The sequence below is a fragment of the Phocoena phocoena genome, chromosome 9, assembly GCF_963924675.1.
Source record: "Phocoena phocoena chromosome 9, mPhoPho1.1, whole genome shotgun sequence".
In the NCBI taxonomy this organism is placed as follows: Eukaryota; Metazoa; Chordata; class Mammalia; order Artiodactyla; family Phocoenidae; genus Phocoena; species Phocoena phocoena.
In genome coordinates this window covers 103,708,433-103,732,980 of record NC_089227.1, presented here as the reverse complement: position 1 = coordinate 103,732,980, position 24,548 = coordinate 103,708,433, and the positions used below count along the sequence as shown (strand labels likewise).

The 24,548-nt window shown below is 43.0% G+C and overlaps 1 protein-coding gene across 1 annotated transcript in view; it reads right to left on the bottom strand.

Moving 5' to 3' along the window:
- Positions 1-24,548, bottom strand: part of RBM33 (RNA binding motif protein 33) — a 112,935-nt gene that overhangs the window by 18,773 nt on the left and 69,614 nt on the right. Inside the window, exons 14-18 of the mRNA XM_065883633.1 lie at positions 16,839-16,971; positions 16,101-16,465; positions 13,362-13,625; positions 11,740-12,030; positions 7,746-8,384 (exon numbers count right to left, since the gene is read on the bottom strand). Coding sequence (XP_065739705.1) covers positions 7,746-8,384; positions 11,740-12,030; positions 13,362-13,625; positions 16,101-16,465; positions 16,839-16,971 — 1,692 coding nt within the window. The remainder of the gene's footprint in view (positions 1-7,745; positions 8,385-11,739; positions 12,031-13,361; positions 13,626-16,100; positions 16,466-16,838; positions 16,972-24,548) is intronic.

Here is a 24,548-nt window from a genome sequence, read left to right as displayed (position 1 = left end):
CTACTTAAAGGAGAAAAGATAAAAGAAAATAAACAGGCTAATAACATTCTTATCCAGGTTCCTGTGTCAATTCCCTAATTAAACTGCTGCAATATGATATGAGGTGAGGACACTTCACATGGGCAGTGTCCATCTATTCTATGCAATAAGCTATCCCTCCATACGGCAAGCATGCAGAACGTGTAAAAGCAGCAACTTAAATCTAAACTGCTTCCTATAAAATTCCAGTAACAGGTCTACACGGGCTGGACTGAAACAAAATCCTTAAGGTTAAAGGGATCTCACAAGTGCTTGCTTGGGCTTCCTGGAGAAAAAATGGATTCAACCGATAGGTGCACCAGGATTTCGCCTTATGGTGATAACACGGCATAGTTATTCAAGTGCTCTCTCTCTCTCTCTCTCTCTCTCAACATTCTACCTTTCTGAAACTAGTTAGGTTTGGGGACTCTTTTAAAAGCAAAATTAATTGGCCTTTGGAGAAATATACCAAAGCCCTGAGCCTGTGAGGGGATCTGATGCCCCAGGATTCTCCAATTTCTACAGCACAGACCTACCAATCTAAAAAAAAGGAAAGGACTGCTAGAAGTGAGACTGCGGTTCACCCAGCAGCAGGGGCCCACGAACTCTGGCTTCTCCAGCAAGAGCGCCCCCGTAGGGATGAAGCTCCAGACTCTGGAAAGCAGACGCTTCCAACCTGCCCCGATGGGCAGCTGGGAAGGACCTACTTCAGAGCACCAGGCGACTTCCCGGCGCAGGTGACGAGGCTCCTATCCTTGGTAACCGTTCGAAGTGAGGAGAGGGAAGTTACCCAAGATGCTGGAGAAAGCAGATTCCTTTTCTGCTGGAGAAGGTGGGTTAGCAAATCCTGATTCCTAATTACAAGAGAATTATTTCTGATTTAACCACTTATTTCTCTCTGAAAGAAACACCATATGCCTAAAAACACCTATAAATTCATGTGCAGACGTTCTAATTCATTAAAACTGATTCCTGTCCTCTAATGAACAGTAGTCTATTTTGCCCAAATTTAGAGGTCACATGTTTAAGAATGCTTAAAACGTCATACCTCTAGAAGTTATCAGTTCTTCGCACCGAAGTGTTTCAAAGCTCTTAAAAACAATTATTTATGCACAGTAGCTTCTCCTCCAAAAGAAGATTCTAGAATATACATCTTATCAAACAAGCGATTCATCAAGATTCGTGCCCCAGTTTTCTTCCTCTTATTTGCCTTTCGGCCATCTGACTGCTCATCAGCTCCTCTAACAGGGAAATGATCAGGCAACAAATGAGGCCCAACTACAACCAGCCACTTGGCCACTCTCCCCACCAGAGAGGAGAGGGATGGCAGGACGAGAGGGAACCAGGGGTCAGCAAGGTGGGAGTCTGGGCTCTCACCTCCTTGGACGGTGGTGCCTCCACGCCCATCCCCACTCCCCGTCCATCTGGGCAGGGCCTCTCCTGGCTCCCCTACCTGTGTCAAAGAAGTTTCTCTTACACTCAGCTTCCCAGAGGTGTTTCTCTATCACAAGCCCACTGCAGTTCTGTCCTTTACTACCCATTTCCAACTCACTTTCATCTGACTTGCTTTCTCCTGGTCCTCTAGCATGGCATCAGCTCTTGGGTACTGCCCCAAACCACGGCATCAAGTCAGCTTCCACCAGAAACCAATGAGTCAGGACAGCTGAGTCCTCCAGCCGTGGCCAGGCAGCTTGGCGAGTCACAGAATGACATACACAACGTGAGCCTTGTTCTGCCTTGGCCTGGGACGTGGGTCTCCCCAAGAACGAGTCATCACCACAGACTCATCAAACAGCAGCCAAAAGTACAATACAATCACATCTTGTAAACTGAATTAACAAGGATTAATGCTAGTTCTGGTGTTATCATACTCTGCTTACTAGTGTCATCTAAATGTCTACAATACACAGCTGTTACTTTTATAATCAGAAGTGCCCGTGGGGCGGGGGGGAAGGAAACGGCAACAACACCACACTGTGTTAACTCCTCCTCCTTGGATATTTCCATAAAGAAACTGTAAACAATACCTGTATTTTTAAAGGGAGAAGCCACTTATTTTCTCTATTATTTCAACAAATGTTTCTTAAATATTTATAATGTATTTGAGACAAAAAATGAACTGAAGTGGAAACCCAGCCTCAGTCAGGAGCAGTGACTAGGAGACAGCTCCAGCACTAGGCAGAGAAGGGCAGGGCGCGGCGGGGGCGTGCAGGCGCCGAGAAAGGGCGCAGCGTGACTGTGGACGGAGCGGGGAGACAGAACTACAAGAGCAAGGCGGCCAGACCACGGAACAACGGGGCACGTCCGGAGAACGGGAGGCCGCGAGGGTGACCACTTGTACCCCCACCTGCGACTCCTTCTCAGACTAGAGTCCCCGAAGACTGACAGATGACTCCAAGACCAGCACTTCTGTTTCTAGTAAATCTGATACACAGTGTAAGAAACTCCCTATACTATTTTTGCAACTTCTCTTGAGATTACGTATATCAAAATTAAACGTCCTCCACTCCACAAAAAAAGATCAGGTATGCACACACCATCGCGCTAGAGAAAATCTGAGAATAACTTTTGAGGAAGAGAAGAAATCTACAAATGCACACCAACCCCCAAAAGCAAGCTCACACAAACAAATTGGGACCTTTTACGTGAAGCATTTTGACAGCCTTTTAAAAGTAAAATACAAGAATATCATGACTGGACAGCTGGCTTTCCTGCTGAGGCATTCTGTGCTTCTCCCATTTCTCTGTGTGGCCAGCAGAACAAAGGGCTCTTTACTTAATTTGCTGCCAAATTCTTAAAATTTTCATGACCTCAATTAGAATAAAGCAGCTGAATTCAGAATTTGCTTTCATTTTCTTAAAGAACACTGTAAGAACACACTTTTTCTTCCTTTAACTAAAAGGAAAGGGTAGTAACATCTACTGAGCCAATGCCACGTGCCCAAGCACTGTGCCACTCATCTCACCCATGTCACGACAGTTAACCCTCACAGCCACCCTGGGAGAAGCTCAGCCTCATTCTGAGGAGGACACAGGTTCATCTGGGCCAGGTAAGCCGATGCAAACATCTCAAAGATTCCCCATTTCCCCTAAACTGGAAGACAGAGCTGCAGGCCTAATTAAACTCCTGAATAAACAAATTTTGCATGGCACTTGCTCGTCCTAATTCTTTTTTCTGGTGTTTAATCACAACACATGGCTGAGGATGATTATACTAAGTTTACACTAAGTAAACATTTTACATTTTTATATATGCTCTGTTACTAACCTGAAGAGTTTTTCTGGATTATGTATTGGTTATGAGAGAAACTATGATTGGGGGCAGGGGGGCACGGCACGCTGCACAGCTTGTGGGATCTTTGTTCCCCAACCAGGGACTGAACCCAGGCCCTCGTCAGTGAAAGCATGGAGTCCTAACCACTGGATCACCAGGGAATTTCAGAAATTATGATTTAACAAGACTGCTCTTTTGGTTTCTGAAAATTAAATACTTAAAAGTAGCTTTCTGAGAAATGAGCAAATGGAGACTATTCCTATGTTTTAAATAATAAAAAGAGAACCATTCCATCAAATACAATTCTTTAAGTAGATTACTTATATAAATATTATTCAGGGAGGCACATGAAATTTTAGAAGCAATATTTGCCAACATTTAACACTCTTTACAAGTAGCATTAATTTGTTCTTTTTTAAATCTCACCCAACAAATCCAGACAATATAAATGGGAAAAAACTAAAATTCACAAAGAGATTGATTAGCCTCATAACAAAAGGTCTCTCTAAATTTCAAATTCCTTTAATGATTTCAATTTTAAATATAAAATCGGATCTATTTTGATCTACACAGAAATGTTCAAAGGCACATTTCTAGCACACAGCTATAGTCATAGCTACACTCAGCCAGGGTACACCGTCCCTCACTTTAATTCACCATACCAGGCTACTCCACACAGGTTCCAGCACAGGCGTGATGAAACCCCAGCCACTCCCCAGTCCTGACTCCCCAGTCAGGGCTCTGTGGCCCGCCTCTAAACCCTCTCCACATACTCTGCAGCCAGTCAGTACCAACTGGGGTTGGCAAGCAAAATGAAACCTGATCACCCCTCATCCTAGAAGCCGCCCCTAAAAACTCACTGGAAAGAGTAGACTACTCTCCCTAATCTAGAACTAAGAAACCTAGGAAGAAAAGGAGCAGCAAAAATAGCTATTATATATAAAAAAAAAAAAAAAAAAAAAAAAAAAAAAATAGCTATTATAAATAATGGCAAAAAGCACAGGATTTAGAAGCCTCACTCTACCAGTTAGTAGCTGAGTGGCCCTGGGCTACTATCTGAGACTCAATTTACTTACCTATGAAATGGCAATAACAGATCTAACTCATAAGGATGCTGTGAATACATGCTAAACACCTGATAAACAGGAGCTACTACCTATTATGTGGCATAAAATCAGGGAATGTATTTCTAGAAGGGGCCTTAGGAGCATTCCAAAAAGAAAATGGACATTTATAAAGTACCTTCTACGTGTTGGAAGGGCCCCCAAGACAATAACTATTAGACAAGCTCCAGCCACAGGTCTTCCTCAAACACAGCCACGCTGTCTTCACCTCATCACACCCTCCTGGTGACTGAGGGCCTCAACCTCCACGCCCCATACACAGGAGCTTCGGATCGGCCAACAAAGAACGCATGATGCCAAACGGCTCCCGAAGAAAGTCAGGTACGACTCTGCGAGCTACAAACCCAGACCTGGTCAGGGAATGTGTGAGAACCAACACCAAGAAATACTTTTCATTACGTCCTTTTGAAAATGCTTCCCATGTCCGTAATGCATTAGCTCTAACAAAGAGGAACAATATAAAAAGACTAGAAATTCTCCTTCGATGATCGGTATGAATTAAAATCACTTTGAAGATAGTATAATTAATGAAAGGGCAGACTGAAAAACCTACAGTCTTAAGACGCAGGCTCTTTCACCTTTCAAAACACCCAATTTAATAAAATCCAAAGATAAATTATTGAATTACAGACAATAAAATATGGAAATGACAAAAGAGAGGACCTTATTGATTCACAATTGCCTCACAGGTAAAAGTTCACCTAAAGAAAACTAATTTAAGCTGTAATATATTTTCAATTTGTACATCAGAATAAGACTGCCAAGAAAATTCCGCTTCCCTAACAATCCTGTAGATATATATTTTGACTGTGATCACCGCCAGAACACAATTTCTAGAACAGCACTATGTACTGCGACAGTCCTGTGTCCTGTCTGAAGACCAACTACTAGAACGAGGAGACCACTGAATGCAAAGAATAGTTTAGTTAACACATTCGATGCCAGTTTAGGTTAGAAAAAAGTGAAAGAAGTCAAACTGACTCTCTGAAAAGTAAAGTTCTCTAGAAAACCTTATAAATAGGATGTCTATTGTATTTCTGCACTAACAGAATGTGAGGAAGTCCTGGGCTCATAGCAAAATAGAAGAATGTGAACTGACAACGAAATGCTTCTATTAAACAAGTAACTATAAACCTGAAATGCATAAATAATATTCTGCACAGGTACGATATACAAGTCAATCCTCCCATATGCTAAGCCCCTGTCAGACCCTCACCAGGGTGGCTGGTTCAGCTCCAAGCACACAACATAGCACAGCCCTGGGCATTAATGCCATGGTGCATGAAAGGAGAGAAGGACCAGAAGGGACAGAAATAAAAGGAAAAATGAGAGCATACTTAGCACTTACAAGAACTGTCTCCTTTTTGCACAATGGGTATGTTACAAATAGTTCCTACCCACCAAAAAAACACACCAAAAAACCCAGGCCTTTAGGGAAACACTGCTTGTTCTGGTTCAGAGAGATACAAACAAACAAGAGACATTTATCCTCTGATAAGGTGAAAGTTGCCAACATGCTATTGGAGGAATTATTGGAATAAATCCTAATATACAGAACATGTTGGTTAATTAACTTAATACTTAAGAATTAAAAAGGGAGCTAAAAAACCATTTCAAAGTTTGGCAGACAGCTATTTTCATGTATAATTCCTCTGTTGTTTTCCTGTGTATTGTAAAATTATACAGCATGATTTTGGAATATGGTCTGATATAAAAACTATATTTTTTCCACGGGAGAAAAAAGCAAAAATTGAGGTAGATAAATTCTGCTGAAGTAGATAAATTCGTTAGTTGAAGGCTGCCTGTGGACAGCAGAGCTGTGCCCCGCACCTCCTAGTCTGCCGGAGCCCAGAGTGCCCAGGCCCGCACCGCACCACTGTGGCTGCCCAGGGAAAAGGCCTATTCCCAAACCATCGCCCCATGGCCCATCCTCAGAAGTTTCTAACTCAAGTAAAAAAGTGAGACACCGACAAAGTATGATTAAAATACGGTCAAAAGCAAAAGGCCACACAGACACCGGAAAATGATGAACACTTGGGTCTTCACCTAAAGATAATAAACTCATACAATATTTAAACAATCTGATATAATACAGGCCATCTACTTATCAACATTTTGAATCACCATGAACCGAGGTGAGAAACAACAGATTTGCTCTATCACAAATTTTCTTATGGCGTGTGAAAAACTTCACACCTTAGTCTACAAACCTAGAAACAAAAGCAATTAAAACTCAACTAATTAAGCAGCAACAAGGAGCCGCCCTTAATCCAGCACAGCAAACAGCTCCCGCCCGTTCCTAGTGGTGCTGCTGTCCCTGGGTGAACTGAGGATTAGAAGTCCTTTTCTTTTTTTACTGTAAATATTTTGTGGTTTTAAAAGTAATCATCTGTAGCTGGTTTGCTCTAAGAGCCTGTGTCTTACGGTTCTCCCCCTTTCTTCCCCAGTTTGTAACACAAATTGCACACAATAGGGAGCTGCGACAGAGAGCACGACAGTTACTCGGACCAAAGAGAGTCTGTTGCAGAATTAATTATAATTAAAGCAAGAGATGAGTGCTACCTTCTCTAATAAATAAAGACTATACGGCAGAATCAAGGAAGCAAGTATTCTACAGACGCTGACGGGAGAATCTCCTGCAATGGGAATCTATCTGCAGCAACTCTGTTTAGTTTAAGTACTGAATTTATCCAAACTGCAATGACTGTGCTTTACTGAAAATGCTCTAAAATGGGCACTGTTATGAGGTGAAGAAAGAAATGAGGGGTGCCCCACTTCTGAAAGCACATGGTAGGATCACACATGATTTCACTTTAGAATACTGTCAATCCCTTTTTCCCTCAAATGGAGGCGGGGTGGTGGGCAATTAGCTTGAACTAGAAGACGGGAAAAGTCTTTGAAACAACGCTGCTTAAAAGCAACACACACACTGCCCCCCCCCGCCCCCCGCTGCCATAGATGCTCCCTGAATCTAAAGCTACACACAACAAATTATGTGTTCTGTGGTAAAGGAAATTTTATTTTTAAAACAAACTTGATGATGCTAGCATAAATTATCTATAAAAAGAAGCTAAAACTGAGAAACGTCTAATTTAGGAACTGTCACACTGGTTTTTCACTAAAACTCAAGAGACAACTGAAACATGGGTCCCAATTGGAAGCAGGATTTAAACGACAATTCTTACACCAGCTTCAAGTGGGGAGAGGCTGGTCCACATGATTCTAAGACAGGCAACTTTACTTCCCTTCCTTCAAAAATCCTCTCTGGGAGTTAGGACATACTAAGTGAAACATAGATTCCAAGAGGCACTGGTGACCTCGTCAACTTACCCCGCCTGACAACTTAATCACCCTGACCTTGGAGCTGACGTGCGGCCCGTCTCCGCCACCGCTGTTGGCCCGGTGCATGACAGTCCTTTTCGCGCCAGGCTTGGCCTCCGGGGGCCGGCCCTGGAGGGACGCGGCTCGAGCAGTCTGTGAGGGGGGTGGCGGTCCCTCCCCGTCTGCAGGCTTTACCTGCAGGACTTTGTGCTGAGCTGGACACTGAGGTATGGTTCTGGCCTGTCTCAAATGTTTCAGTGGTTTCATCTGCTGTCCTTGATACTGCGTGTTAGCACCAGATGGCACAAAATTGGATGTTTTGGGTGGAACATTTGAAACAGTGGCATCTTGGTTTTTCACGAGAAGTCTGTTTTTCACATGCGGTCTGACCTGTGCCCCCGGGAAGGGTAACAGTGGGTTACCATTGGTGGGCGACGGTGCCGACAGCTGCTCTTCCTGCCCAGCCAGGGCCGGTGGGGGGCAGAGCTGCTGCTGCTGCTGCGCCAGCCTCTCGAGCAGCTCCTTCTTCCTCGCGCCAGCCTGCTGCTGCCGCCGCAGCTCCTTCTGCTTCAGGATTTCTTCTCGGAGGCGCTTCTGTTCTTCTATCTTTAAGCGGTATAACCTCGTTTCTTCATCTTCATCAGGAAACTGAAGCAGAAAACACGCATGGTTTAGAGTACAAGGCTAGGTGACGGTCCCAGTCTGTTTCAGCAAACTTAAGAAAAGGCACTTTCTAAAAACCCTTTAATTCAGGATTGAAAGAAGCCATTCAAAATCTGCTTATAGACTTTAAGTATAACTCCTTCCCCTGGGGAGGGAAAAAAAAATTACACAGCTAAAGCTAATTTGGAAAATCTTATCAGAATATTAAAAATGAAATAATGTAAATTTCCACTCATTTACAACTTTGAAACCAATTAAACTATTCATTTAAGATATCAAAATATGTTTGAAATGGAAACTGCAACAGTAGGGAGGCCTCGCTGTCACACAGGTTTTATCTGGCTCTCCTCTGACGAACCAACAAAAGGTGGGGTGTAAATGACCTGAAAGGGGCTGATTAGAACTATTGATTTTTCGTACAGAATTTTCAGCCTGATCTCAAACTCATTTGTCACAGAATAATTGCTTATAATGAACAGCACAAATCAATCTCTCTGACCTTGAACTCATGCACTCTCCTCAGAATCAAAATGCTGCCAATTGCGGTATTGGAATATTAACGGCATACAAGGAATGCCTTTAATATGCCAGTCCCAAACCATTCTGAAAGTCTATCAGAAGAATCTTTGTAAAAGTCCAATAATTTTCTTAAAAAAAGCATCCAGGGGCTTCCCTGGCGGCGCAGTGGTTGAGAGTCTGCCTGCCGATGCAGGGGACACGGGTTCGTGCCCCGGTCCGGGAAGATCCCACATGCCGCGGGGCGGCTGGGCCCGTGAGCCATGGCCGCTGAGCCTGCGCGTCCAGAGCCTGTGCTCCGCAACGGGAGAGGCCGCAACAGTGAGAGGCCCGCGTCCGCAAAAAAAAAAAAAAAAGCATCCAAAGAGGAAAGTAATAATTTTCTTTAAAAAAAAATCATAGATATCATCACTCACAGATCCTTTGCAAAAGAATATAATAGGATTTACTCTATCTAGAATTCAGCTGTTAGCAAATAAACCTTAGAAGTTAGGAATTATAAGACCACAACGTAGCTGAAGAGTTGGCTGGTGCCCCCAGAGCCCGTGCACTTGACCTACAAGACACAGAGCCAAGCCCCCTCACTGGGGCTTGCTTGTCATTTTAGAAGCAATCCTGATCAACTCAGTCACCTAATTTCAAAGTCTAGGACAGACCTGAAACAGAAAATCTTAAGTTGGCTGAGGGCTACACAGAGCTAGAAGTGACATTAAGGGGAAGACAGAAAAACAGAAGTTCAAAAAGTACAGGGGCCAGGGCATTCTGGGGAAATAGTAACAGGTCCAGAGGACCCACTGTTTCAAATGCAAGAATAATTAACATTCACTAGGATTTTCCCCATGTAATCAGAAAAGAGTTAAAGTATGTTCAAGAATATAGGTAGAAATACTTCTAAATAGATTTGTCCTTCATTATATCATCACCAACTGGGTGAATTTAAGAAGATAAACCACACTCACCTAAGCAAAACACACAGAAGATTTTAAAAATAAAAAAACACTTTACTCCTGGTCCCATTCTATGTGCACAGAAAATTAAAAGCAAACAAATTAAGACACGCACCACTTACACTATGGCCACCTGCAAGTTCCACTTCACGCACAAAGCATCCATTTTATCCTACAGAAGACTTCTTCAGAAGCCTGCTTATTAACTCAACTATTATGAAAGGGACAAACGTGGCTAGTGGTATGCCTAAAAAGTCACTTTTCTCTTTTTATTTAGCCACTGTTCTACAAAAGTATATGTGACTTCATTTTTGAGCCAAATCCATTTACACACATGAGTCAGGAGCTAGCTATATAAACTAAAAGCAGGATAAAATTTTTAGCAATGATTTCTTTTTATAAACTATCCCAATCCCATCTGTAAATCTACATGATTTTTTCATATATTGATTTTAAAACCGAAATGTCGCCCTTCTTCTAATAAGATGTTATTAAACGTTAACTCAGTATTTTCACTTTATACTTACATTTCTGACTTGGAAACATTACATTACAGCTGCTATAATAATTCATTAGAAGAAAATCTGACACACACACCCCCGCACTTTAATTGATTGAAAGGCAAAAAACAGTTAACGCTTGTTTTTATTATGATTAAGGGCTTATATTCTCATCTAAGGAAACTTTGTGCCATTATTTTATAAAGCTAATAGATATACTTACTTATTACGTTATATATATTATTATTAACGTAACTTCCACATACTGGTCTCTAGCCACGTCTCAGGCACATACACCCAATAGTTAAGGAAACTGAGGCTTGGAAAAAGTGAAGTAACTGGCTCAGAGCCGCACTGCTAGCGACAGCAGATCATTCCAAGGGCGTGTTCTAACCTGTGCTACACTAGATGCCTATGCTTCATTAGAACCTACATTATACAGATACTGCCCAAATTTGTATCTATAATTCCAGGGAACAGCCCGCAATGGAATCCTGACTTCAGGGAAGCATTAGACAAGAGCATTCACTTCTTTTACAGGAGACCAAGGGCCTCAAGGGGTTTGTCTCAGGCATAAATTTTACTGACGTGAAGAAATTTTTTTTTTTAATGTAGAAGTTTGTGACTAATACTGCATTAACACTGAACTGCCTCTAAGCAAAACATAATCAAGTGGCCAAAACTAAACAAAGGTACAAATAACATCTCAATTGGAAATCATGTAGAATACTGACTTGCATTTATTATTTATTCTTACAACATTTATACAGATTTAGAAATCAGCAATAATATACACAATTCAGAACAAAACAGCCCTCCCCATCTTATTTAAAGGTCTAAACTGGTCCTACCTTCTAGAAGTTCACAGTGTAAAACCAGAAAAGCCACAGGAACATAAGAGTAAATGTAAGGGGTCAGCTAACTATGGCCCATGAGCCCATCCAGCCCAACACTTGACTTTGTCATAAAGTGCTACCAGAACACAGCCATGCCCATTGATGTAAGACTGTCTATGTTTGCTTTTGTGATAAAACAGCAGAGTTGAGTAATTCTGAGAGACAATTTGGACTATAAAACCTAAAATATTTGTTATCTGGGCCCTTCAGAGAAACAGTTGGTTAAGATCCCTGATATACACAGGTTCTGTAACACACAACTATAACTGTATAAATATATGAAAACAATCTGATATAGTACCAGTGAGAATGAAAGTGTATCTTATATGAATATGGCTGTTAGGTTAAAAGAAGGTGAGATGATTTTGTGAAGAACTCACTGGGTGAGAGTGAACTGAGATAAGAGGTACAGACCTTGATTATAAGGTCTCCCTGTTTGAGACCAAACATTATTTTTTAATTAGAAAAAGAAAAGTCCTACCTCTGGTTCTGTTTTTGCTTCCTCTTTAGGCCGGCCCACAGGGCTAACTGGCTTGACTTTCACATCAGCCTTCCCCTGCGCAGTCCTGGGCCCCACCCCGGGCCTCGTGGGCGGTGACGTGCTGATAATAGGCTTTACTTGAGCCCCGGCTGGAGCGGAGGAGCAGCGACTGTTACTCACTTCTATAACATGTGATGGTGCTATTGGTAATTCACGCAAATTACTGTTTCTTGGAGCAGTTGGCTGCATTTGCTGCATTGGTCGTTTGGTTACATTCTGAGAAGTTGTGTTCTATCATCACAAGAAGAAAGAAATTCTAATTACAACTGGAAACTTGGGAGAAGAAACATAAAAAGGCACATTAGATTAAAATATTTTTAAAAATCATTCTAACTGAATACGTGACTTCTCCTTTGGGGGGCAGATACCTTCCTGTTGGTAAACATTTCTTCCCTGCATAAATGCTTTCTGCTCTACATAGTAACATACCCTTACTGATAAGGACTGGGGCTAGGAAAGGTACCATACCTGCCTACAGACAGGCTCCTCTTTATGGATATTACACCAGGTGACTTACAGGATGGGGACAAACATTTTTAACAGAATCAACAGTGCAACAAGGACTCCCGCACAAGGAGTCAGCTGGGTTAATGGCACCACCACTGTCAATGGGTCCCCTAAACTGAAGGTAGAACAAACAAAGAATGAAGCATTAAGTTAGAGCCCTAAGAAAAAGGAGAAAGATGCCCATAGCTCTCATCGGGGAGGAGACAGTCAAGTCATGTTCACCCTGAGGATTCTTAACAGAGACCCAACGCCTAGAGGAGTGTGTAGATCTGTGAGATGGCTGGGGGAGGACTGTATTCCACAGCTGCTCAGCTCAAGACTGGGGGTGTCGTCTGCCACTGTTCTTACAAAAGGAAGCCCAGGTTACAAAGCACCCTCTTTCCAGATCTAGAAATCCTTTCTTACTTCTTACATCATTTTAGTCTCAATGTTACTTTAATAAACAAAGAGGCGGGTATGAAAAAACTGAGATTAAAAGCAGCTAAGTGACATGCTTGAAGCTCAAGGTCAAAAGGACCAGTATTAAAGGGAAAACCCAAGTATCTCACCTTAAAGCCTGGAACTCTAACCCTGAGCCTCTTTACACGGTTAGTTATTTAATGGAGGATAAGACAGTAACCGTGACTAGTCTTTGACTTTTAAAGCGACACACATCTCCCAGTCTCTTTCAATGCATGACAAGCCGCACATCTGCCGATGGTACTCGAGAGCGTAACCTCACAGATCAATGCAGTCCATCCCCCACGATTAACTATAAGCTCCATGAAGGCAGGAAATGTGTCTCTCTCATTCACTGCTGTGTTCCCAGGAACCAGAGTAGTGCCTAACAACAAAGGATATTCAAGGAATTCTTCCTGAATCCATTTCCTTGTGCATTCACTGCCCAAGGAGACAGACAGCCACTGGCAAAGGTAGAATGATTATCACCCAAAACTACTTTCTGAAGTTATGCGTCAATTACTAAGGCCATCTCACACTACAGGAGGATCTAGACACACAAGGCCCCGCGACATAAAAGGTGCCCCCGGAAGACAGCTGAGGAACTGGACACTTACATGCCTTAGCCCCTGGCGCTGGGGGCACTGCGTCCGACTGCTGCTTGGCTGAGGCGGCCCCGTCTGCATATGAGGCCTGAACTGGGGCTGAGCCGCGGGCATCAGGGGCGGGGGAGGAACAGAGAGGTGGTGGTGCTGGTGCGGGTGCGGGTGAGGCGGTGGCGGCGGCGGCGGCTGGTGCTGCGAGGGTGGCTGGAGCGGGGGCGGGAGCGGGGGCTGCTGCTGGGGCTGCGGGGGAGGGGGCAGAGGAGGGTGCAGGGGCCCCTTCCAAGCCAACAAGAGAGAAGCAACAGTTTATCATGTACGTACTGCTCGTGTTCCAATTCAGCCATTTCCTTAAAAACCCCAACACCAGAAAGAAGCTTCAAGTGGCACTCAAATTTCATTTTAGATTTGTTGATGAAGCTAATACTATCTTAAATGCAGTGATAAGCCAAAAGCTACTACCCTGCATTTTATATTTGTCCTAAATCCTTTAGATCTTGAAATTCCAGGAATTTATCCTAAGGAAATAACTAAGGATGCGAGCAAACACAACCTCAAGGATGTTTCCTGCAGCACTGTTGCCAATACCCAAGGACTGAAACCAATAAACACGGCCAGAAATAGTGACGGCCGTAAAACGTCAACTCGTGCAGTGTTTTCAAATGCCGTGGTGAAAGAGAACTCATCACATGAGAAGATGGTAATAACACGTTAACTGGGAAGAGAGAGCATCATGATGACGATGCAAGCACTGAAGAGACTGAAAGGCGTGTGCACCCAGATGTCAGTGGTAACTGTCTCTCGGTGGTGGGATGACTTCATTTCCTCTTCAAATTCCTATCTATACTTACTTCTGCAATGCAGTGGTTATATACAGTACATTATACTGTATTATGTATATATATTTACACACACACACATTTATATATATTCCTATCTATACTTACTTCTGCAATGCAGTGGTTATATACAGTACATTATACTGTATTATGTATATATATTTACACACACACACACATTTATATATATTCCTATCTATACTTACTTCTGCAATGCAGTGGTTATATACAGTGCATTATACTGTATTGTGTATATATATTTACACACACACACATTTATATATATTCCTATCTATACTTACTTCTGCAATGCAGTGGTTATATACAGTGCATTATACTGTATTGTGTATATATATTTACACACACACACATTTATATATATTCCTATCTATACTTACTTCTGCAATGCAGTGGTTATATACAGTACATTATACTGTATTGTGTATATATATTTACACACACACACATTTATATATATTCCTATCTATACTTACTTCTGCAATGCAGTGGTTATATACAGTACATTATACTGTATTGTGTATATATATTTACACACACACACATTTATATATATTCCTATCTATACTTACTTCTGCAATGCAGTGGTTATATACAGTACGTTATACTGTATTGTGTATATATATTTACACACACACACATTTATATATATTCCTATCTATACTTACTTCTGCAATGCAGTGGTTATATACAGTACGTTATACTGTATTGTGTATATATATTTACACACACACACATTTATATATATTCCTATCTATACTTACTTCTGCAATGCAGTGGTTATATACAGTACGTTATACTGTATTGTGTATATATATTTACACACACACACATTTATATATATTCCTATCTATACTTACTTCTGCAATGCAGTGGTTATATACAGTACGTTATACTGTATTGTGTATATATATTTACACACACACACATTTATATATATTCCTATCTATACTTACTTCTGCAATGCAGTGGTTATATACAGTACGTTATACTGTATTGTGTATATATATTTACACACACACACATTTATATATATTCCTATCTATACTTACTTCTGCAATGCAGTGGTTATATACAGTACATTATACTGTATTATGTATATATATTTACACACACACACATTTATATATATTTTGGTTGTGCAGAGCAGCTTGTGGGATCTTAGTTCCCCGACCAGGGGTTGAACCCGCACCCTCGGCAGTGAAATCACAGAGTCCTAATGACTGGACCTCCAGGAAATTCCCAAATCATATTTTTTTAATAAAAAGAAAAAAACATTTTATCCTACTGTAACACCTTATATAATAACCATTTTCCTGTTCTTACTTTAGGTACATATTCCATGTGTTTCTAAAGAATCGGTTCAAGCCCATCATCATTACATACCTTAACAGGAAACTTAAGACACAAGAAAAAACATACTGGGTAAGAGAGGTATCAGACTCAAGGCAGCTGATGAAACATAAAACACCAGCAGAGGGCACTCAAATCTCTCAAATAATGAGGAAGCAGCAACCCTTTTTTTCCCCCACTACATATTGCAGAAACATAATTTGACAAAGAACCTTATTTCCTGTTAACCTTTTAAGAATCTTGCAATGATAAGCAAAGGTATTATCAAAACATGCCCTAATTTCATTAGCAATGTATAGTATATCCTTTACAAAATCTTACTACTGAATTTTTTCATTTCCCAAAAAATGACAATCACTTTCTCCATTTCTCCTACGATTAAGGAGATAAGCAATATTGTTAAGGAAGTTGTCTTTAATAAAGAGCACAGTTAAGTTGAATACCCTCGCTCTTTAAATAATCTCCACATCTTGGCAGACTAGAATAAAAATGTGAAAGGTTTTAACTTGAATTCTGAAACACAAAACCAGCCCCTGACGCCTACCTGAAGGTTAGGCTGTGTGTGGGCGGGCAGGAAGGGCTGTCCTGGGCCGGGCAGGAAGGGCTGTCGAGGAGGGATGAACGGCCGTGCGGCTGCGGACCCTGGCTGGCTGAAGTGCAGAATCCCCACCGGCCCTGGCGGCTGGAGGGCTGGCCTCACGGGCCTCTCTCTGGGGAACACAGGCTGCTGTCCTTGCTGATTAAACGCTGGTCCAGGCTGGGTGAATGGTAAGGGGCTGGGAGTGGGCACAGGGTGACCACTGCTAAGAAGCGTGGGAGGAGGTGGCGGGGGAGGGGGACTTCGCTGTTCCAGAAAGAGATGGCTCGGGAACCTTGGTTCACCTGAAACGGAAGGGCGTTGCAACGTTACTGCCCTCTGGTCACACAGAACACACACTTCACAGAAATCAGTTTTATGTACTGTCTTACTATGGACGAAAATTACAAGAGGTTGGGTGTGAATGTCTGAAAAGAATTCTACATTTTGCCTCTTATTTCTAGACTGCTTCATTAGTCATTTTCTATAGATGATTTCCTCCTTTGTATGAGATTTTCGCATTTCAGATACCAATAATGTCCAATTTTAGCATCTGAAATGACAGGCAGAAGGGCTATGGGACAAAAATCTGACACTCTTATTAACAAAGTCTCCTACTGGGAGCTAAATACCGTTTAAAACACAAGCATGTTCAGGCACATCGCCCCACGCGGCTTTGCTCTATTACTCTGCGCCATCCTTTACCTCCTAAGAAGAAAGGGTCTCGCTCCTGGGGAGGCGGCGGGGCCCTCCACTGGTCCTGAAGAGGAAGCCGCGGGGGCTGGCTGAAGCTGTTGGGAACAGGTCCAGGTGTGTGCTGTGGGAACTCTGGAGGGCCCTGAAGCACGGCAGGAAAACAGGGTGGAAGGCAGGAAAATAAACGGTAGTTTTCAGAAAAGTGTACATGTTTTAAGTTTTCCTCTGCACACGTCAAGGAACTTATCTCCTGAAGCCGCCACCCCTGTATATACACACACACACACATATACATATATATATATAACCTCATGTTACAAAATAGGTGATTCTGCCATAGTGAAACAGTCAAATGTCAAAATGCAGCATCTAAAAATTAATTCAATGTTTTAACAGCACTACAAAACCAAAAGAATATTAGTTTTAAGCTTACTGAAATCCATGCAATTACTGAGCCTCCTGTCCATTAATCCAAAAGACTAAATGTCTACTTTCAGTGTTCCTGACACTCTTCTCAAACATGCTATTCTTTGCTGCCTTTTTCACACAACCGTAAGCCACAGCTATGAAGCTGCTTTATTTCAACAGAAGAAAAAGAAACTGAATGTGTACCATAACAAAAATCAGCAATCTCTGACGAAACAGGAAAATGTGAAATGTTTAAGAAACCACATTGCTACAAAAGAAATAATACAGTCAGATTCCACTGGCTAAAAATTCTGAACTCTTAAAACAGATTACCGTTTTTCAATAACTGCAAGTTACCAGCAGAACTCTACAAAGACAAATTACTTCACTTTTTAGCCAGTATTTTATAATAACTTTAAATGGAGTATAATCTATAAAAATTCTGAATCACTACGTTGTACACCTGAAACTAATATTGTAAATCAACTATACCTCAATTTTGAAAAATTACTTCATTTTTCAGTTGGCCTTTCAAGCATTTATGGAGATTCTTTTAAAACACCACATTTACTTAAGAAAGCCTCACAACTTTTTTTCACTTCTTTATCCAGAAATTCATTGATTATACATACTGCATCATCAAAATAATATTAATTTAATAACACCTCATTCTTTGAAGTATTTCTCAACTTTCAAAAACCACACTTCTTTCTCATAAACTTAAAATTCTAATGACTTTTCTGTCATTTTATTACGAATTAGCTGTTCTTTCTAAATGTGACATCATATTGTAACACTGAAAATGCTTCTGCAAATTACATTTGCCTTCCTTCTCTCTTTAAAGGTCTGCTCTATCCACAGTGTTGTAAGAATAATGCAAAATGAACACAATAAACACCACAAACCCATATGACCACTGGCTATATAACATTAACGAAATTAGATTTACACACAAATATTACATCTTCATAAAAACACATGGTACTGAAACATATGGATCAGCAAGTTGCAAAGCTTAAATTCTTGTAGTCTGTGTCTACCAGTTTAGGTGAAATCAAGGGTATTCTCACCCCACCAGTGTTTGACATCTGACATTAGGGAACATCACTTCTCACTCTAGCTAAAGGCATCAATTAAGATACAACTGAAGCAAACCACATCAGAAAAATGTTGGATTTATAACTAAGAATACATACTGTACACACTCATACTAAACCAAAAGCTTTTGACCCCTAACAAATGTATACATTTTATCGCGATGTTTATTTGAGACTTTACTAATATGATGCTTTGGTATGGATATTCTTCAATATTTACTACTTTTTACTATGGTAATAATACGTTCGAAAAACACATTTCTAACAGCATCGGCTATCCAACATTGGTACTGATCACATCTGCACTAGGAGTTTCGATGGACTTGCCTTCTGTCTTTCACTGCCACGTTCTTTCCTCGTTTTGAAACTACTCTTATTTTTATGTGAAGCCGATGAAACACGTGGTGTGCATTTGCATGGATATTTTGCCAGGTAACTTAAAAAGAACATTTATTAATGAAGTATTTCTTTATAAAATATAGCATTAGTATCCTGTGTATAGTTTTACAGGCCTTTTCCCTCATGTATACACATATTTCAAAACTTTCTGGATGATAACAAATTAGCAATCAAGGTTCAGTCATTTTTTTGTTGTTGTTGGCTGTGCCACGTGGGATCTTAGTTCCCTGACCAGGGATCGAACCCGTGCCCCCTGCAGTGGAAGCATGGATTCTCAACCACTGGACTGCCGTAGAAGTCCCCAGTCTTTTTTTTTAATGTTTAAACCATTTTTCGTGGAGTGGCCCAGAAAATAAAACTGAAAACTGTCTGCCCTCTGGGTTGTGGCAAGGTTTGACTGGTCACACTGCCTCCAATCCATGCAACTTGACTACATAAATTAGCAACGTTCACCTAAGTAAAACCCGGTTTCAGCTATACGGCTTGTTTCCTTAAACTAATTTGATGTATACCTGACTGTCCCTCTTCTGGAGGGGGGAACACCAAGAAGGAGTTTCAAATAGATAAATACAGAAGGGACAGATAAGATTCATTAATATCACCACAGCCTAAAACAAGCTATGGGATGTAAAAAGTAAAAGAAATCACTGAAATTTAAAATCTTTTAAAAATGAAATATATGTATTTTTCATGAGGCTTTAGCTTACAAATAGTAAAATACTAACACCTACTTGAAGACAGAAAACATTTTCAGCCTTTAAAGTGTATTAAGAAACGACAGCTCTCTTCAAATACCTGAGCTGCGATCACTTACAAGCAGGTGTATGTTAGTCTGCATCAGGTCACTAGGGCAGGGTTTGCCTGGATACGGGTTTGGTGGGGTAGATCCCAGCCAGGGAGCGAACGGCACCACGAAGCCTCAGGAAAGCCCCTTGGGTATGGGAACTGCCCCACGGCAGGGGGACTGCTGCACCAGGAAAGGACCTCAGGCCCGTCCGTGTTCTGAGAATCAGGCGGCATGCTGAAAGACCGAGTTGTGAACCTGGGCCAGCGCTGGAGCAACTAGCAACCTGCAGGTCCGTCTGCTGAGCTGGGCACGGGGTGGCATCAGGATGGCGCCAGGCAGGACAGGGAGACCTGGGGGATGATGGCTTGGTGAAATGCAGGGGCTGGGACTCAGTGGGTGCTTACGTGGTGTAGTCACCTGGGTTCAGTGTCAATTCCCTTGCTTCTCTGGCTGGTCTGACAGCCCTGGGGGAGCTTGGTGAGAGACTCGGGACCCGCGTAAGAACCCAGGCCGAAGCCTGAACCAAGGCTCAGGTCTGGGCACCGTCAACCAGAGTGGGAGATGATCCTTTCTACTCACAAGGATTCTCAGCCTGTGGGTGTGCAAGCCCATGCTCCTGACACACTTCCACCGTGCAGCAGATAACGACCGCAGCAACTGGCACGTAATTCACACAAGTAACCCTGTGAAGCCAGCGTGAGCATCTGCTTCACAGTAAGAAATAATGAGGACCCAGGCGTGACGGCAGCAGCTTTCCCCACCTGTGGCTCACGCACTGCCCGCCAGGCCCTGTGCAGAGCCCCTGATCACCTGAGCTCATGAACGCACAGCACAGTGACATCGGGGGAGGCGGGGGGGGGCGGTGTCTTACTTCACAGCCAAGGAAATCGAAACTTAGGACATTAAATAATGTGTCCAAGGTGACACCATTCTTTTTTTTTTAATCACCGATTTCAATACCCAAGAAAAACAAGTTAAAATGAGGTAGGGGAAATTTCATCCCATATGGTATAAACCTTGTCAAAATGACTAAATTCGGTTGGGCTTCCCTGGTGGCGCAGTGGTTGAGAGTCCGCCTGCCGATGCAGGAGACACAGGTTCGTGCCCCGGTCCGGGAGGATCCCACATGCCGCGGAGTGGCTGGGCCCGTAAGCCATGGCCACTGAGCCTGGGCGTCCGGAGCCTGTGCTCCGCAACGGGAGAGGCCGCAACAGTGAGAGGCCCACGTACCACAAAAAAAAAAAAAAGACTAAATTTGGGGATTTTAAAAACCATACTTTCCCCTGACTTAGATATGAAAATGATCGTCTAGAACATGAATTCTGGAAACCATCACATCCCATACAAATTTCCATTAACTACTGATTTCTTCAGGAAATGTTCACTCTATACTTCTGTTTCAGCCAAAACGTGAGCCCTCTCGTAAGCCCTCATTATACAAACTTCATTTTCTCCTGTCCCTCCTTCACGCTCTCACCGACCCGTCCGTCCTGCAGCCACACTGTTTCAGGAGACCCTGCATGCACGTGGGCCCCAGCGCCCCACTTCTCTACGGGATGCTGAGTACTGCTGGGTGATACTCTCCGTATGCTGAATCAGACTCACTCTAAGTTTCTATTTACTCTTTTTTTAAAAATATTTATTCATATGTTTGTTTTTGGATGTGCTGGGTCTTCGTTGTTGCACACTGGCTTTCTCTGGGGGTTACGCTCTTCGTTGCGCTGCGCGGGCTTCTCATTGCAGTGGCTTCTCCTGTTGCAGAGCATGGGCTCTAGGCTCGCGGGCTTCAGCAGTTATGGCGCATGGGCCCTAGAGCGCAGGCTCAGTAGTTGTGGCGCACGGGCTTAGCTGCTCCGCGGCATGTGGGATCTTCCCGGACCAGGGCTCAAACTCGTGTCCCCTGTGTTGGCAGGCAGATTCTTAACCACTGCGCCACCAGGGAAGCAGAGTTTCTATTTACTCTTAACGGGCCCAGCAAGGTCCCTCACAGTTTCCCCTCCTCCTGGTCAGCCCTCCCACTGCCCAGGACATTCTCCCTTCTCTGAGCATCTTCTAGTCCCTCAGCCTCCTGACCTGCCCTCTCTCACCCTCTTATCAGGTAAGATGCTTCCTACCCACCCCCCATCAGGTGTCCCCCCACCCCGGGGGCCAACAGTGCTCTCTGCGTTCTCGCTTCCTTTCTGCCCCCTCCACTTTCATTCAGCTACAGCTACAGAGAATTTTCTGGCATGAATCATGTGTTTGTTGCTAATTTTTAGCAGCAGTCTATTTGTTAAAACTTTTAATTCTCATTCTATTACTGCATTTGGTCAGATTTTTCACTTAAAAGATAAGAACAGTATGCTGAATTATAACAGCAATTGAAATACACTACTAATTTGTTGACAAGCTTTCAACCTGAACTACAGTCAGCATACTTCAGGACTCATTAGCTGTATCAGTCACCACTATGCTAACGAGCTGACAAAAAAAGGACAGACACAGGGAGAAAGGAAGACGGGAGGAGTAAAACGCATTTTCTGAGAAAGAGGGAAAGTCCTTTGGGGCTATTTCCACTTAGCCCTGCAGTACTGTGTTGTATGAATAGCTAGAAAGCAGCATCACTCGTTGTGGGAACTTTTACTAACTTACGAATGTTTCGCCGATTCCCATAAGGGGTAAAGCAAAACGTAACCTCTGTTGTTCAGAACCACTGTGATCACAGGCCCCAGTCCAGCACTGCTCCTGCACCCCAGCTCGGCCCACTTCCACTTCCGTCCGGTGTGCGTCACTGCAGGACACATGGGGTTTTGCACAGTGTTGACATCGGCACTGCCAATACCCAGAAGGCAGAACTCAGCCCCATAAGAACGACTCCAGAACTGCTCCTTCACTCCGCTTCATGGAAGCCAGGGAGTGACAGACTCTCTTTGTCTTACTTCCCTGATTCTGCTCACAACTGGAAGAAGCCTGGAAAAGCTTCCTGACTTTTCTGTCTTGACTAATAAACACCGCTTTCTTCATTATTTAACACGTGAAGCCCCGATATTTATTACCACTTTTCTTAGCAGGCTCGCATCATGCTGGGAAAGTACTCGGTTTCTTCTGAAATCTGTAGTTATTTGTAAATTCCGTGAGTGCATTTTAGTGCCACAAGCCTCGCCCTCTGCTGATGAAGCTCTGACCGGCACTGGTCACGTGGCTGCTGCAACAGGGCTCTTTATAACCTTCTTTTCCTCCTTCCATTAGACAGTTAATTTCAAGTCCTCCCAAAGATAGGTTTTCTCATTACAGATAAGGCAAAATATAAGTGGAAAATAGACTGGCTTCCCTCCACATTAAGTAGAAAGTCTGCTAAATTTTGATTTTTACTTTGCCACAGTCTGAGTTCAGGGAAAGTATTCGCCCCTTAGCCTCTTCATCCTTTTCTAAAAGGAAGTAGGGGGCTTCCCTGATGGCACAGTGGTTAGGAATTCGCCTGCCAACGCAGGGGACACGGGTTCAAGCTCTGGTCCAGGAATATCCCACATGCCGCGGAGCAACTAAGCCCGTGCGCCGCAACTACTGGGCCTGCGCTCTAGAGCCTGCAAGCCACAACTACGGAGCCCATGAGCCACAACTACTGAGCTTGCATGCCTAGAACGCATGCTCCGCAACAAGAGAAGCCACCACAACAAGAAGCCCGTGCACCGCAACGAAGAGTAGCTCCCGCTCACTACAACTAGAGAAAGCCCGTGCACAGCAACAAAGACCCAACACAGCCAAAAATAAATTAATTTTTTTAAAAAGTTAAAAAAAAGAAGTCACTGAGTTACAAGAATAAACTCAAAGAGAGACTGATAATCTCAAGCTGCCTGAGAACTAGGTACATTACTTCTTGGGTCTCTAAGCACTTTCAGATTTCCTAGGAGATTATATTGAATATTCCTAACTTCTAAAGACATTTCTTGGTATTAAACTGAAAATACATTGGGATCATAAATCTTGCCCCCTCTGGAATTTTAATATGATTTTCATCTCTTCCCCAAACCTTCTTCCCTTTTACTAATCATCCATGTGCTAACTGCATATACACAGGCATTCAAGTGTTAGCAATACAGAACAAAGCCCCGGAATTCTTTCTCCATCAGTAATATTTAACTAGAACTTTATTCCTACTTCCAAATGACCCTCTATTATATAATATATAGTATATTACATTGATATAATATTATAATATAGTCACAATTAATAAATATATCAGCTTCTGACAATTAACGTGTTTCCTTGTAAGGTGAAAGACAAATCAGCACAGACCTCCTTCCTGTGCTCTCATTCTGAGTTCAAACCGGAAAGCCGTCACAGAACAGGTATTACCAAGTCCTAGTAATTTTACCTCCTAAATCTCCCTCAAGTCCACCGCCGCCTCTCTCTACCCTTCACCCACAGAGCCATGAGGGCCGAGACCACGACTGCTTCATTCACCAGTGCACTTCCACGCTCGGCACACGGCTGGGCACAAAGACGCCCGTAACACGTAACGCATGGATGAACCGCCTGACTCCAAGGTGAGGGGAGCCAGGCCCCACATCTAATGGAGAATGCCACAGCACGCCCAGCAACCGGCTGCCCAGGAAGCACACGGTCAGGGAGCGGCTGAAAGCCCCAGGAAGCAAGCAGAGGAGGGTGGACTGTGCTGCCCAGGGCACCAGCAACCAGCCCCAAGGCCACGAGCCGAGCGGACTCGGAGCACAGACAGGGCAGCAGCACCAGGGAGCAGGCAAGACCGACAGAGCCGGACTCTGCAACCTAATGACTGTAGGAGGGAATATGCTGCAACTTGTCCTGTAATGACGTAATATAATTAGACAGGAAAGGTGACATGAACCTGGAGACTCTCGTCCTCACCCTATGACCACGTCCCTAATTGTAGAGAAGAGGGCTGTTCCCTGAAGAATGAAACTGAAGTGGACAGTGGGTAGGGCATACTTCCAGCGCTGCTGTTAAGGAACACAGCCCAGGCCAGTGTCCCCACCTTGCCTGTAGATCCAAGAACAATGCACCTGTAAC